The 14,709-nt window shown below is 43.7% G+C and overlaps 1 protein-coding gene across 1 annotated transcript in view; it reads left to right on the top strand.

The window, feature by feature from the left end:
* The window catches only part of SH3RF3 (SH3 domain containing ring finger 3), a 244,886-nt gene that overhangs the window by 197,544 nt on the left and 32,633 nt on the right, over positions 1 to 14,709 (top strand). The window contains exons 6-8 of the mRNA XM_083855859.1: positions 3,560 to 3,730; positions 6,970 to 7,220; positions 11,311 to 11,594. Of these exons, the coding sequence (XP_083711985.1) occupies positions 3,560 to 3,730; positions 6,970 to 7,220; positions 11,311 to 11,594 (706 nt within the window). The remainder of the gene's footprint in view (positions 1 to 3,559; positions 3,731 to 6,969; positions 7,221 to 11,310; positions 11,595 to 14,709) is intronic.

Raw genomic sequence — 14,709 nt, 5'->3', positions numbered from 1 at the left:
TCACAGAACAAAAAGAGTAGACTTCATTATAGTAAGTCTCCTGTAGCCTGGTTGGTTTATCTGATACTTGTCTAATTAACTACTGAATCATTTCCTCTCAAAAATATACCTTGTAAAAGCAGGACAACTACACACACACACACACACACACACACACACACATTTTTGGGTTTTATGATATAGCTAAAACAAGGTCTGAAGCCACAAAATCCTAAAAATATTAGAGGAGATCTTCTCTAAGAACAATAGGTGTGTTGGATCAGAACTAAACAAATTTCTTCTTAGCTACTTACCTGAGGGATGCCACACATCCCTGAATGCCCCACAGAGAGATCTCATCATGATGCTGTGGTTACCCTGCATGGCCTGTGTGGCACATAGTGGGGCACATGCTTATTTCAAGCTTTGCCCTGACTAGGAAGTTGTAACTGGCAATATTTGAAGTACCTAGTTGCTGAATCAGGACATTTTCCAGCTCTCTGGCAATGCCCCTGACTCCATGCCTCAGCAAGCCTCCCCTTCTCCCTCCCATGCTTCTCCTGTCATCTCCCTTGTGAAGCAGCCCTGTAATCCGGTCTGTCATTCTGCGTTTGTGAGCCAAGTTCCAGTCAAAGAGGATGCATTAATTTAAAGCTGTAGCAGTAGTGGGGAGGTGTAACTCTAGACAAAGCCCTGGGGCTTCTGCGTTGTAAGCAGAGTCACAGGCAGCTACCCAAGGCCAAGAACACTTCACACTTAGACCTTTTTTAAGGGAACTTCTAATAAATATTTTGGGTTCTTCTAGATCCCACTCCCAACCCTTAGCCTCACTGTTTCACACAGCCCAGAATAATCTGATACTACATTTTGCAAGATTTCAGATTGTTGTTTTAACACTTTATTCTAGGCTCTACAGAGTTAGCTGGTGAAGTTTCACACCTAAAATCTAGAGAACAGTGAAATGTGTCCAAATCCAAAGACTTTGGCTTAAGGCAAAATCATCTTAAGCAAATGGGACCAATAGGCCTGATTTCATGCCAGAGGAAAAACCCAGAAACAAATTCTGGGGAGGGAAGCTGCCTGCAATCAAGCTGTTTTTAGCCATGGATGAGAGCAGACATCCCCCCAGCTCTCCTGCTGCCGCCTCTCCGCCAGGAATGGAGTTTATGCCTGCCCACAGGGCGGACTGCAGACTCGGGCTGGACCTGTCATTGGGTTTGGAGAACCTGTGCTTCTGCAACTAAAGAGGACACCCCCAGGGATGGGCACCCTCACTACCCCCAAACACAGGAGGTGGGATTGCTGGTCCATAAAGAAAGTGCTGATCACTTGTGTTTCCCGAGGTCACCCTATATGGTTGTCACACACAAGCTTTCATCACTTTAGCCAGAGACAGACTGGTCTGTTTTGGTGTGGTGTCAGTGCTGGGCTGCTGTACACCTTTTAGTCTCTGCAAGGATTTCAATACTCTATCCAGAGGATGTTTAGGCGCATTGTGATATTGGATAGTCAGACTTACTGGTAGCTGATTTGGGGGAATTTGCTGGGTGGAAGCTAGTAGGAAAGAACAAAAAGAAATTAATAGGAGATCTGGAGATGGCTGCAAGGCACAACATCCTATAATCCACTTAGGGTAATTTTCTTTGCACCTTCTTCCAGAATCTCCACCTGTAAATTACATTACATTGTCACCCCTTGGGGAAAAAGGCTAAGTGAGTCCATCTAAAATGTTCCATCCCTGACCCCCTGCTTTACCCATAGCTTCTGAATCTGAGCCCTGTGTAAGCAGCAATTTCAAAAGGGACAGTCAAAGCCACACATTCTGCTCCCTTAAGTGAGTGCAGTCTAGCACTTTCTGTTATGTCCTTGCAGAACACAGTGCTGAAGGATTAGCACTGAAGCATGACACCTTATTTCTTGTCAGGGTGACACATTTTAATGTGTTCTTCAGATCATATGTAGCCTCATGTTTTCTGTCAGGTGGACAGCTACAAACCTGCTTAAGACCACCTGATCATATAGGCTAAAAAAGGATGCACAGGGTGGTTTCTCCCATCTGTTGACTAATGAAATACAGTTTCTGATTAGGTCATTGTACCCCCATGAACGTGGTAAACAGAGCCAGGCACATCAGCCTAAGATTCCCCAAGGCCAAATATTTCATATTCTGCTCATTACTGCTGTTTATTTACTACCTTCAGAACAAAAATAAGGAAATCTACAGTACAATAAAGAAGTAGAATCAAGAAAAATAACAGGATTTATTCCTCAATTATATTTCCTGGGGAGCAGAAGTAAAAAGTCATGTATCATTTTTATTGGCTGAAAATCTACAATCACAACTGCTATAGTTTTGTGGTTTTTTCTGGTTCACTGCTATAAGGTGGGCCATAAACCTCTTCTCACCCACCCCTGAGCCTAAGAGCATTCTGCTGCACTTTGTAGTGTAAATGTACTTTCTCTGTTTTCCCATTTCTCTTAATCTACTTCACTGCCTGTAAATCACAAATAAATAAAAAAAACTCAAGAAGGGACAACCTTGATCAAGAATTACCAGAAATCCCTTTTTGCATCTGTAGATAAGTGACGGTATAAAAAAATCCGGTATTTACAAAGAAAGTGTTGTTCTGTGTGTGCACTCTTGCTATTCTATCCTGACTTCCCATTATTTCCCAAAGTGCAAGCAATCATTCTTAATTTTCAACAAGAATCTCTCTAAATAGAGAGAGAATCTGTAGGGATTTTAAGCTGTAGTCATTTCACAACACTAGACACATCCCTGAAGTACTAACAAAAGAACAAAAGAGAGATAAATAGAAAGATTCTAAACAAAGGGATTAAATAAAAAGCTGTAATTAAATAAATAAAAAGTTCTACATATTGGAACCTGTATTAAATATTTATTAGAATACTTGCACGCAAAACATCCAAAACCAAATTCTACCACTTCACTTACTTAAATGAAAAAACCCTTGCAGAATGTGGCCCTTTCTCACTTTTTGTTTTACCAACATAGTACAAGAATTACTGTACCAGATCAGAACACTTTGTGTGTTGTTTCTAAACTTGACCAGCATAAATAGCATTGAGAAAGCTGCAAAAAGAGCTTTCGAAACAGCCTACCTGTAAGAAAATTTTCTTCTTAAACACCTCAACAGAGGTGGATCCCAGCATGGAGTATTTGAAGATATACTTCTTCCAGATGTCAGGATTTGCAAAGCCCTCTTACCGGAGCCCCTGTTACTCAGGCTGTCACTGTAATTGTGTTTTTCTGAAACTACTGCTAAGTCCTTAACTTCGGTGCTGCCTTATGGCATTGTTTTGCTTTGGTTGTGCCCTGAGTGAGAAGGATGTTTCATCAACTTCTAATTTACCTTTTACTCTGATTAGTTATTCCCTTATTGCCTAGAATCCAGTCTCTGCCCTTCCTTGTTTGTGAAGCAGCCTGTACTAATGTCCCTTTTTAACTTCTGAACAGTGCTTCTGGTCTCTTTCTGCTCTGTGGGGCTGGAGTTGGAGCAGGACAGGTGGTGGCTGATGTCATGTGTGTGCTTTCTCCCTGTGTAACCTCTCCCCACAGCTACCTGGCCCTGTATGCCTACAAGCCTCAGAAGAACGACGAGCTGGAGCTGCGCAAAGGGGAGATGTACCGGGTCATTGAGAAGTGCCAGGACGGCTGGTTCAAGGGCACGTCGCTGAGGAGTGGCATGTCCGGTGTCTTCCCAGGCAACTACGTGACACCTGTTTCAAGGTGAGGACCACTGGCCCCTGCTGGGGCTAAGAGGGATTCTGGATGACACTGAAAGCAGTGTAGGTCTGCTTTTAAATCACATTCCCCTTCCAGAAATTCTCTGGTGGCACTGGGGACTTCAGTAATGAGACTTGCTGATTGTAGCATTTGAGTTACCCATGTCCTCAGGAGATTGCACTTATTGTATAGATGATGGCATTTATAACCTCTGATAGGTCCAGGTTTTACTATTGTAAAGAATCTGTTGGCTAATGATTTTATTGTTAAAAAACTACTGGACATCCAACAAAATAGGAAATGCTTGTGTCTTGCTTTTTAGTAGCTCTTCATGTCGATTTTGTTCTTCTTAAAGCAAAGATCTGAGATAGTTTGGATCTGGACTAATGTTTGAACAGTTCAAATTCCAAAGGGGTAGGAGAGTTAAGTAAATTAACTCTCAGTTAAATTACTGCCTCAGTTGCAGCAGATGAGAAAAAGAAAGAATGGCATTTTTGGAGAGGAATGCCATTTGTCAGAGTTCAGTACTGGACAATACCAAATCAAATCTGAGAAGCTGAGAAGAAAGTCCATCTCTGTGTCCCAGACTGTTTACCAGGTGCGTTCCTTGCAGGTGAATGCCGGCATATGTATCCCATATCTCCTTTAGAGCAACTGTGGATTTGTAAACTGAACTCATTCCTTTTCATGTGCTCTCAGTCTCTCCTGCCACATGCACACTGTCTCCATCTCTGACTCCTCTCCAAAGAAAGGCACCTCACAACTCAGACACTGTTGATCTTGAAAAATTGATCCAGCTCTGTTGATCTAAGTTTATGTCAAGTCTGTAGCACATGTTTTGAGTAACACCAAAAGTTAAGAACAGATCAGAAGGCAATAACTAAGCCTGCAGACAGTCCTAATATTGCATTTCAGTAAGGAAACCCCAAATATGGATTCACTGGTTCTTCAGTGTTCATCAACCTAAATGAATTTACCTTATTTTATAGACCCCCTTGGCTGCTTTCATTCCTTGCCTCTTCAGCTCTTAATTAGTTAGGAAGTTTGTGCTGAAGGGTCGGTTATCTGAATCAGCAAGACTTTATTAAATGTAGCATGTCACAGCTAGAACAAGGCAGAGAAGTGCTAAAGGGCAAAAGTGCTTTCCACAAAACCTGAAAGCAGCATTATGATTATATTTATGATCCTGTGGGCTAATTAAGTTCCCATATAAATCACTCTGAGAACAGCAATAAAAATCTGATAGCAACAAAATCTCCTATTTGCAGTACTTTCAACATACTTTGTTCCCCTTTGACAGAAAAGCATAGGATTAGATTCATACATGTTTTTCTGCCACTCCCTACAAAACCCAAAGAAAAGAAATTGTGAATTTAATAACACTGAACTAGATTTATAAGCTGCCAAAACACATGTGAATGGAGCATTAGGGAAAAAGAACAAAACTCTTTAGATGGACAGACAGGCATAGGGCAGCAGAGAAAATTTGCCACATCCAACATCTATCAATCTCTGCTGGAGTCACAGATAGTTTCTGTACTTGTTGGTGTGCATGTTTGCCTGAACACACGTCTCAGTGGACTAATGTTAGATGTGCTTTTCTGGCAAACTCAATCTAGTGCAGATGGCCAAGCCAGCTCCAGCTGAACCTTCCTGCAACCCTGCCAGCTCTTCACAGCAGATGACAGACAGTCAAGATTTCCATCTGGTGGGATTCCCAGCTTTTCCCAACCTGGGCACTTATCAAAAAAAAAAAAAAAAAAAAAAAAAAAAAAAAAAAAAAAAAAAAACCTGAAGAAAATAAAAAATCAGATATATTTAGCAAAATGTAATCCAGTCAAACCTTGCACCATGAGATGAGTCAAGTCAATGACACCACAGTGTTGTCTCTCCTCTTGTGACTTTAGGGGGAGGGAGGACTGGGCAGAAGGCATAGCTATCTTTTACCCTTTTGGACCACATTCTCCAGCCTGTGCTTTGGTATTTTTCCATCAGAATTCCACTCTTTTGGCTTTCCATCCTTTTCTTAGGGTTATTTCTTCTGTCACCCATGTTCTCTGAACCAGACCAAGCTGTTCAACAGACCTTTCTGCTCTTCTCTTCTGTCTTCCCATGCAATCTTGGGAACCCAGAGTTTCTCCCAGTTCCATACCCCATAACTGACTCTTACACTTTTTCTGTTATTCTCTCCTCTCTTGCTAAACCTTTGCACTGTCTCATTTCCATTTCCTCCACCTTACTTTGTTCTGCCTCATATCCTCTGTGCTGTCCTTTCCTGGAAGAGGACCTTGGCACAAGAAGAAGCCCAGGAGAAGAAAACAGCACAAAATGACCCATCCGTTTCATGGCATCTACAGCTGGGGAAGGAAATTATTCAGGAACTTGAGTAAGAAACACAGAGAAAGAGCTGCTCACCAGCAGCTGAGTTTGTCCATTGATGTCTTTCTGTCTTCCTAAGTGCTCTTCTGTACTAGTCAGAGTTTTTAGCTCAGTAGTAAGAGGATCAAGGCATGCCTTAGGATGAACTCAATTCATAGGAGAAAAAGCTCCTTGGCCACTCAGGTGAAATACAAATTACACATGCAGTTAAAAGGGAGAAGTGAGAGAGGTGTCAACAACTGTTTGGATTTCTTTTTCATTCAGGTCAGCTGCATTCCTGTCCCTGTTGCATTCCTTTAGCAAGTCTAAGCTACAGCTGGTTACATCAGTAGGGTGAGTGTTCAGCCAAGCCAAGCCCAGTCAAGTCTGCAGCTTCTCAGTCTCCTTCCATAGCCACACACAGATTTGGTGTTATCCATCTTTGTTTCTCCCTGTAGGGCTGTATGCAGGTTTGGTCCAAAGAAAAGATCTCTGAGTCTGTTTTAATTATCACTCCATGAAATAGCCTCTGGCACACAAAATTACATCTGGGAGATACCTATTTCCTCTGAATTAAGATTTGTGATTTTACTAGAAACTATTCAGACAGAAATGTAGGGTAATAAAAGACATGATGAGAAAAATTATCTTTTCTATTTTTACCCTGCAGCTCGTCCTGTAGAATAAAGGGGTGAAAATATCTCCCCCAGCACGCTTATAAATGGGTCCTATAACAACAACTATATATCTACACCCCAGTTTACTTTAACAACTGATAGGGTATCATGTTAAACCCCCTAAGTAACTGGAGGTACTTATCAGCACTGTGATTGGGTATTGAGGCCTCTGCAGCATGCTTACACTGTGCACTTGTCTCCATGCAGGGTGCCAGTGGGAGCTGGGCAGCCCAGGAACAGCGGAGCCGGAGGAGCTCCAACAACAAAAGTAGCCCCAGGAGCCATCCACCCCATTGTGGCTGGTCACAGCAATGCCACCACGGCTGTCAGGCCAGTTGTTCCCATCACTGCTCCCCAGACGCATCCCCAGCTGCAGGCGGCCTCTCCGCAGCTGAACAACTGCCTGAGGTACTCGGCTCAGCAGCCAGGCAGCCAGCCCCGCAGCGCCCTGCAGATGGGTAAGTGCTCACCCTCTGCTTCCTGCCCTGGCAGGGTTGGTGTGGGACCCCTCGAGTGCAACCCTCGAGAATGTGCCTGTCCCCACAGCTTGCATTCTCGCTTTAGCCCAGCCAGTGTAGAATTTATCCATTGGTGATAGAGTATGTTTTCTTTGCTTGTAATATTTATGGGTTTCTATTGATCTCTGGGAACCACGTTGTGTTTATCAGATTGTTCTGTTCTACAGCTGAAATAGACTGTAGTGTTTACAAATATTTATACAATTTATCTGAGTGAAAGCAAGCACTCTGTATACTGAGGAGATTAACAGTTCCGAGTCCGGTTGGCTTGCTGATAAAAAAATACTGCCCTTATTGCAGAGCAAGTAATACATGCCTTGAAATTAAGAAGCATTTCATTGGGCTTCAGGGATGAAAGGCATTTATTAGGCAGAACGGGACCCCGTGTTAGTGGGAAAGCAAAAGATCTGAAAAATGCTGCCACCTTTTTGAAGTGAGAATAAGAGCTTCTTGCACCAGGGGGCCTCTGTTCTTTCTAGGTTCCCTTTCTGATGTACAGCACAATTTTCTAGAGTACAATTTATTCCCCTTTCCCTGATGTTAAACAGCTTCTGATATTGAATAAAGTAAAAGTAAATCCTGTGGTGGAACTTTATAGCAAAATTTAAAACATTTTGTTTCTGATATTTTATAGCAATGTGAGCCATTGTATTTACAAAGGCAGATCAGTAATGACTGTGACTGCTGAAAACTGAGGTCTTAGATACAAAACAGAGCAAACACAAATGAGAAATGCCCTGCAGAGTAAATCATGAATTCATATCTTTTGAAACCAGAAGGCACCATTATGACCATCTAATCTTACCTCCTACACAGTCCAGACTAAAGGAAAAAAACATAATCAAATACTTGAGAATCTCAGTCTCAAACAGTGGAGACTCCTCTGCTCAACAAACAGTGCAGGGCTTTACATGGTATCCATGTCACACTGGGGAATAATCCATTTACCCTCTTTTTGTCCACTTCAGAAAGTGCTGCTTTCCTCTCAAGTCACCCTTCCAAAAGGTCTCCTGCTCCCATAGTGCAAAGGCAAAAATATCCCCTTTTGGTTGAAGTGCTCAGGAAGTGTTCAGGTGCCCCTGGTGCCTCCTGTGCCCATGTCAACAGGCAGGTGACTCCTCTAAAACCAAGGTGACAGATTGCTCTGCCCCACAGGCCTGGCATGCCCCACACCTTCTTTCCACACCTCCAGCAGCTTCCCTGATTTATGACTGCTTCTCTAGGTCGCTAAAGTGCCAAAGCGTTGGCAGGCAGGGTGATCTAGGGACCACAGAGCTGTTCCAAATCTGCCTAAGCAGAGAGTTTTCCAACCTTTCCAGAAGGTTCATGAAACTGTTGTTTTAATTAAATAAACCTTTGCCAGGATAAATAAAGAAAGTTTTCATGATTATCAGTAATTGTCTCCATAATGGCTGTCCTCACCAGCATCCTGTGGACCAGAGCCGCTGCAGGACAGGTCAATGCAGTGACTTTTGGAAAAGCTTTCCAAGAGAGACAAGCTGGCACAGTATTCAAATCACGTTTCTTTTGGCTTGCAATATACATGAGTAACAAATCAATTTCCTACAAGACCACTAATGTAGGAATACACCCAAAACTAAATATGAATGGTGTAGAACAAAAATAGCCTTCAGTGAGCATTGCTAATTAATAGCATGTTTGATGCAGCACAACCCAGATCCAGAGATCCCAGAGCAAAGGCATACATTGTAACAGTAAGTAGATGAAACTACAGAATAAAATGTGAGAGCTCTGCTCGGAGTTGATTTTCTCAGGCCATTTCTTTTACTGTTTCTCATGTTTTATGCTTCCTTTGTGTCTGGAAACACAAGAAAGAGGTGATGTACCTAATATGATTATCAAATCAGTGTTCTGCATCCAGATACATGCAGAGAAATTCCATTAGTATGCTTTCTCTCTAAATTTAGGACAGCCATTGCTCCGTACAAACAGTTCAAAACCTAGATCCTACAAGCTTAACCATCCCCAAAAATTAGATTTCTCATAGCAATGCTGCTCATCACTCAGGTTCCAAATGGGAAAATCAGGAGGCAATCACTTCCAGACAACTAGCAGGTACCTTGCCTGGCTTTCTGGAAGTGAGTTGCACTTTCAGTGCATGTTCTTGGTAGTCCTGGAAGGGGAAGATGATAACTTAATAATAAAAACAGCCTTGAATGTGTCTGTAATAACAACTTTTAGGGCCTTCCTCATGCTACATGGTAAAGTGGTTTCAAGTTACAGACTGGCTAGACAGTGTAGCTGATTTGCTATAAACATTAGTAAAAAAAGATGTTATAGAGTAAAGGAGCTACTGTGAGGGAGAATCATACAAACTTTGGAGGTGCTAATCTGATGATGACTGGCCTATCATGTTCAGTATCACATCAGATAATAGGGTGGAAGACTGGGAGATGAAATTCCTTCCTGACAAGAGTGCTCAGCTGGTGTAGTGAGTATGATTAAAGGCACTCTATCAATCTAATCCCTGCCAATGGGTGCCACTGATAACCACAGGAACAGAAACTAGTTTGAGTTGTACTAGCATTGTTGTTTAGTTACAGATCGAGTGAACTCCAGCTACATAAAAGTTTGTCCTTCAGATGAATTTGTCAGAAAATGACAGATCAAAGTGGGTCAGAAATTTTCCAGTAAAATGCATCTTGGTCAAGGAAAAGCTGATTTGCCGGACTCAAAGTTTTCTGTCAGGAATGGATGTAGTTCAGCCAGACCAACCATGAAGCTGTACTGGCTCATGTTGCTCATCAAGGGAATTGATGGCTTTCCAGAGCTGTTCTCCATGCAAGAGAACAGTGCAATGATCACATTCTATGTTTTCACATCCCAGGTGAATAACCTGACCAAAATAGAGGCTATTGTGGGGTGAGTGAGCATGCTGTGCTCAGAAAAATGTTCAGAGGTTCAAATTTTGCACTGAGACAGAACTAAACAAGATTATGAAACCTTGAAAGCATTTACGAAATGGGCACTTTTCAGCCAGTCCTATTATTAAATCATTTATGTGAGGGAATGTCTGAGTATGGACTCAGCTTCTAGGCTGTACATACTTGAAGGGGAGCTGTATTTAGAAAACACCTAAGCAATCAACCAAGCTGGAAGTCATACACAACATTATTGTGGAAATGGACCCAGAGCTTTGTCACATTTTTTGCATCCTGAAGCATGCAACATGCTCTGGAATCCCTGGGGAGCTGACCTCATCAGTGTGTCACAGTCACCTCATCAGTGTGTCACAGTCACTGTTAAATGGGCGAGCTCTAACTCCTGGTTCCCACTGCTTGCAGGCAGGGTTTGCTTAGCAAGAGCAGCCAGACTAAAAGGCACGGCATAGTCCCTTAGGGACTTTACTGGCAGAGAAGAGGCTGAGCTCAGAAATCCTCCGGTGGATTTCTGCTTAATTTATCCCCTGCAGCACAGTGATGTGATGTTGATCATTTTGTTAGGGCTGAAACAAGAGACCTCCTTTTGTAATTGCTGTCTGCAGGGTCAGCGTGGATCATCTGGGTTAACCCCTTAGGTACCGTGTTCCATTGCTCCAAAACCCATCACGTTAGGATAGGCCTGGGGGGGTGCAGAAAACAGCTCAGCTGGAACGAGATAATGTATTTTAAAAAGGCAGTTTTAGGTTAGGTATTTATTTCCAGGCATGGGCAGGGATAGTGAGTGCCATTCCCCAGTGGCATCACTGCGGGGAACAAGCCAATTTTGGTGACTTCGGACAGGGCTCTGCAGCCAGGAGGGGAATTAGCCAAAAACACTTGCAGGGTGAGATATCCTGGGCAAAGGCTCAGAGCTGATGTCCCCATCGGGCCTTGGCACCTTCACAGACCGTTCTGGGTTGGAAGGGGCCCACGAGGATCCTCGACGCCAACTCTTTATGTGGATGGTCCCTCAGGGATCGACCCCACGGTGCTGCTGACACCGTGCTCTGCCCAAGGGGGCTCTGGCCCTGAAGGGCCCATGGAGGCCGTGCGAGGGCAATTTACCGCGCTCTGTGCTCCCCCCGCAGCGCACCCGGCAGTGCCGCCCCCGGAGCGACCCACGGCCACGGTCTCGCCTCTGCGGACGCCCAGCTCTCCCTCCCGCCTGCCCGCCGCGGCCGTCCGGCCTCACCCCGCCGTGTCCCCGCAGCACGGCCACCAGCCGCCCGCCCCGGGCGCCCGGCCGCTCATCCCGCTCACCTCCGCCGCCGCCGCCATCACCCCGCCCAACGTCAGCGCCGCGCACCTCAACGGGGACGGGCCCCCCGCGCCCGGGGCTGCCGGAAAACCCGAGGAGAGGAAGAACGAGAAGGTAAGGGCTGCCGGTCCTCTGCCGGGCCTCCTGCTGCTGCCGCACCGCCCTCCCACAGGGCTCTTGAGGAGGCGCCCTGCCAAAACTGGCGTCCATCGCCAGGCAGCCTGGGCATCCTCATCTCACACTATTTCCACGCTTCATCTTTCTCCCCACCACCATCTTCAACACTGCTGTCGTGTCACCTGCTCGCAGATGGGAAACAAGGTTGAATGGGCTGAATTTGTATGTTTCTTCCAATGATGAGCACCGAGATGTGCAGATTTGCAGTGATGCAGCGAGGTGCTGTGGCGGGCTCTTGGCCCTCAGAGCCGGAGGGCCCAGGCAGAATCCCCCTGCCTCCCTGCGCCTCAGGGCTGGCGGCGGCCTGGCCACACAGCCCGTGCCTCGGGCACGGTAAAACATTGGCTCCTGCCTGGTAGGAGCGGTTTTGCTCTTCCAGGAACATCTCAATTCCTTCAAGAAACTTTGATTGCAGTGTCACAGCCGAAAGAGAAGAAGGTAATCGGATACTGCTCGGTGGGATGTAGGTACAGTGTAGTGTAGGGTCAGTCTCTCGGGAGGCAGCAGTGGGAATGATATCTGGGTACATGTTCCCTGGCACAACCTGCTAAGGAAAGCCAGCGAGGAGAGCTGTCTTAAGCTCACAGCTTTTTAGGTTCTTGGCAAATATTTTGCTTTTACCAAATGTTTACATCGTGTCAGGAGTTCCCATATATCAATGCTGAAGATTATCTCTCTACTAGCTAGCAGAGCAAGATCCTGGTTTGTATCTGAGTAGGAGGAAGAGATGTGGGGGCCTGCTTTTCCTTTGAACCTGAAAAAAATCCTTTCCGTATGTTCCCTGAGCTTTTCCATGGTGACAGACACGTATGGAGTAAACAGTTTCTTTGTACATGGTAATGCTGAGGTGGCAGGTCTCACACGGGCTCAGGGCCACAGATAACCCCTAGTTGCAAAAAATGAGGAACACAAGTTTTAAAATGCTTTCCTTAATCCTGTCTTGAATTTTCTCTGAATGTATTTTGGTGAAAGAAGAAGGGTGTAGAAATTCTGCCCTGGATGTGACATTTAGGTCCTTGCTTACAGAACAGTTCTCAGATGTGCGTCAAGGACTGCATGTGGAAGCAGAACAACACCTGCTACTTCTGCAAATCCAAGGAAGGGAATAACATTTGGCAGGAGGTGGTGGAGCTGCGCATTTCCTCAGAGCATTGTGTACTGGCTTATTTATTACTTCCTAAATCACATTAAGTGATAGGTCCGTATATTTTAATTCATGTGGTAGTGCACACTGAAAGTCTGTAGGCAACATTATATCGAGCACAGTCCTAAGATACTGGTTAATCTTCCCAAGCTGTTTCAGCTTAAAGTTACCGAATTGAGATGCAGAGAATGAAAGTTAATAGGTTTTTGAACTCCATGCATGAAGGGGAGAAGAAGATAATATACAACACCATTGCAATGGGTATTGCCAAAGACCAATTCACTATCTGGGAAGTATCAGAGAGATACTTTTCTCTCTGTATACAAATATGGGAAGTATCAGAGAGAAGTGACAGTAAAAAATGTCATTTCTGACTCGATTAGGTAATACATAACTGCCCTGGCTGAACAACATATTCCTGAATCTTGTTAGAGTTCACTTTCATTTTAGAAAGATCTGAATTAGCAATGTTTCCTTTCCTTTTAGAAATAGTGACTGATGTTTGGCCAGATAAGTTGGGTTATTACTCTTTGCTAAGTCCAAATATTTCTTTGAAGCAGTTGAGAGCTTCGATAATGGCAGAATAAAAGCCATATAACTACTCAGAAAGGCATCAGTGAGTCAGAACTGGAACCATATCTGTAACAGGACTTCAGATATTTTCAAAGTGAAGGCTGATTGGGCAGTTTTTTTGGTAAATAGAAAGGTATCATAACACTCAGAGGGAATATCAGTATCTGTTATCAGTGCATGTAATAAGAAAAAAATCAGACAAAATCGAGAAGCAAAAAACAGAAGGAGGAACATAGCTAGCAAGCTCTCAGATAAGCAAAGATCAGAAGCAATTTTTCTGAGTTCAGTTTCATTATATTAATCAGTCAGGTATTTTGAGATGAAAGGAACAGAGGGGAAGTTAGTAAGAGGAGAGGTAATAAGGTCTTCAGCTCTGTTGAACACAGGATGGAAGAAATGCACAGGTAATTATCTCCTGAGAAACTGAGATTAGCAAGTCACATGTGATGTAAATTGTAATGTGCCATAAAATCAGCAATGTTGTTGTTGTTAGAATCAACAGTTTTTGGTGTCCCATGAAATTGTTAACTTTAATCCTGTCTTAGTCTTTCCAGTGTCTTTTGTAGGCTACCATTGAGTAAAAAGGCTGAATGATCAGAGAATAACTGATTTAGGAGACATTTTCTTGTTATTAACCATGGTTTTCTTTTATGCAGGAATTGTCCGTGTGAGTTCACTATGGTACAGATGGCACATAGCACATAAAAAGAAGTAGTTTGCATTCAGGGATGGACATGACGAGGATCCATTGTTTTTCATGGTTCTTTTGAGGGCTGTGGAGATAAATTGCAATTTTTGCATTTATCGCTCTAGTATGGTGAGATATATTGATCCTTGGGGAATTTTCTTCAGATTATAATTTTAGTAATGTTGATTGTCTGCCTGAAGGCTGGGTTGGGAGGTAGTGGGGAAAAGTGTTTTAAGATATGATCTTCTAAAAATTTATGTTTTATGATTTCCCACATCAATTCCACTTAGGGGTAGTAAATGTGACACCAAGGGGCAGCTTCTGCAGTGAGTCCATGTATTCTGTTCTTGTTGCTTGTTCCAAGATGGAATCAACTTCACCTCAGGAACAGCATTGGTGACTGCATGGTGCAATCATCACTGTTAATGCTTTCCCCTGTGCAAACATTTATATGCCAGTATCACGGGTTCCTGTTGGTGTGCAGCAGTCACATACAGACAAATCTCAAGATTTCTCCAAAATCGAGGGACTTCAATTCCAACTTTTACTCATTTCCTTGTGGTTTAAAGGCAACTGGCAGAAAGAATCCTAAGGATTATGGTTTTCAAATCAGCATGAATGGTTTTCATGCTCATTTTCTAGTAATA

This window comes from Zosterops lateralis (genome assembly GCF_965231275.1).
Source record: "Zosterops lateralis genome assembly, chromosome: 2".
Taxonomy (NCBI): Eukaryota; Metazoa; Chordata; class Aves; order Passeriformes; family Zosteropidae; genus Zosterops; species Zosterops lateralis.
The sequence above is the reverse complement of the archived record's forward strand: the minus strand, read 5'-3'. Positions and strand labels throughout refer to the sequence as shown.